Raw genomic sequence first — 1,916 nt, forward strand, 5'->3', positions numbered from 1 at the left:
TAAAAAAAAATTGAATTTTAAATTAAAAATATTTACATGATACCCAATTCAATTAATCATCACTTCATTTACTAATATAGATGACTAGAATAAATTCTCAAGATGATTTCCAACAGAATCTTTGGGTCATGTTGGAAATCTGCAACCTAATTGGCTAATTGACTAATTAACTAACATGTAAAATGGGAGTTTGAATGGATGGAATAGGCCACCAGGCAGCCGTGAACTCAATGGGGTCGAGTTACCATTATCTAGCAAAAGGTGAGGGGCCTATGTGCTGAATTTACGTGACGAAATGAAGCATATGAACTGAGGAGATGACTGTAAATTCCATACAACAGACATTTGAGGAGGTGATGGGCAGTTGTGATGGCGACAGTTGGGACAGAAAGAGAAAAGAGAGAGAAAAAAAAAGGGAAAATACACTTTGCTCTTTAAGTCATGATTCATTTGAGGAGGTCATAGTGCCTGCATTTGCCACATCATTGGAAATGAGTTGATGTGGTAATGCAAAAACTTCATACTTTCTTTTCTGTTTCAAGTCCACTCTTTTTTGCTTTTCCATCAGCATTTGATTATCCTAGTTGAAAAACAAGGCAATGTTCATATATATTCAGAGCTGCAAATTCAATAGAGAAAGTAAGAGGAATGACCCACTTTGATTATCATCATCAATATATATGGTGAAGGTTGTCTGTGGGTTTGTTTGAGGTGTTTCAATATTATGAAACAAGGAATTCAGGTCTGTCTTGTTCATTATATATTTTTTTGTTCAGCTTGTTCTGGGTTTTTCAGTTCAGTAGTGTTCTTTGATATTATGGAGAAGTAGGACTTTTGAAATATTCTGATGCATTTTTTTCTTTGTTTTTTTTTAAACTTGAGAGGTTTCCTATTTTTGATGAACTTTCTCTATTTGATAGAATAACTACTCGATTTCTTTCCCTTTTTGGATTCTGGGTTAGATTTGGAGATGTAGGTGCTTATATATCATTGCCAAGATGTTTTAGATTTCATTCATAGCTGTCAACTGAAATCGTTTTGAACTTGTGTTTTGGCTTCTCTGATAGTTAATTCTCTTCAACTGCCCTCCTTTATTCACTTTCTTTAGCTGTCCTCTATACTCAAGTAACCTTTCTTTTTCTTCTCAATCAGTAGGTGTGACTTCATGTATAAAAGATGCTCTGCAATGAATTTGATTAAAATCCTTCCATGAATTCAATGGGAAAGAAAAGGAGCTGGTTTAGTTGGGTGAAGAAGATATTCACTTCTGATGCAAAAACAAAAACAGAAAAGGTTCATAAATATGACTGTTTCTGTTTATTTTCCCCCCTTTCCACATAACAGTTTTGATTGATCTTTTTGGTACTTTTTGTGTGTTTGTGTAATCATGGGTTGTACCTTCCAGAAATCAAGGAGGTGGAGATGGATTCTTGGAAGGCTGAAGCTTAAGCAATACCACCCTGCACTTCCAGCACCACAGACATCATTTTGTCAAGCAACAGAGGAGCAAAGAAAGCATGCTCTGAATGTTGCCATTGCGACAGCTGCTGCAGCAGAGGCTGCAGTTGCTGCTGCCCAAGCGGCAGCTGAGGTTGTCCGTCTAGCGGGTGCCTCCAAGCCTTTCCCTCATTTCACAACAAGGGATAGAAACTTGGCTGCTATTAAGATTCAGAGTACTTTCCGGGCATATCTGGTGAGCTTACCTTTGAAATCTTTGTTCTTTGTTTTCTAAAATCATTTCTGCTCATGTTGTAACTTAAATATGGTCATTGTTGCATTCATTTGTGACTGCAGTAATAATTGAGAAGATGAATATACAACTCAATGATTTCTATCAAAAGAATGATTCTTTAATTTTCCAAAAGTTAAATTCATCATTTTTGTTACCTCTTCTGAAATCAATTGCTGCTCTATAT

The 1,916-nt window shown here is 36.0% G+C and overlaps 1 protein-coding gene across 4 annotated transcripts; it reads left to right on the forward strand.

Annotated features, from left to right (window-relative positions):
* LOC108663569 lies at positions 365-1,799 on the forward strand. 4 transcript variants are annotated; one of them, XM_018128707.1, is made up of 3 exons: positions 365-742; positions 1,153-1,293; positions 1,406-1,799. In XM_018128707.1, the coding sequence occupies exons 2-3, from the start codon at positions 1,210-1,212 to the stop codon at positions 1,730-1,732; spliced, it is 411 nt and encodes a 136-aa protein (XP_017984196.1). In that variant the 5' UTR covers positions 365-742; positions 1,153-1,209; the 3' UTR covers positions 1,733-1,799. The 4 variants fall into 4 exon arrangements, with proteins under 4 accessions (XP_017984196.1, XP_017984197.1, XP_017984198.1 ...); XM_018128708.1 differs by having other exon boundaries at positions 1,156-1,293; XM_018128709.1 differs by having other exon boundaries at positions 365-504.

The sequence above is a fragment of the Theobroma cacao genome, chromosome 10, assembly GCF_000208745.1.
Source record: "Theobroma cacao cultivar B97-61/B2 chromosome 10, Criollo_cocoa_genome_V2, whole genome shotgun sequence".
NCBI classification, from domain to species: Eukaryota; Viridiplantae; Streptophyta; class Magnoliopsida; order Malvales; family Malvaceae; genus Theobroma; species Theobroma cacao.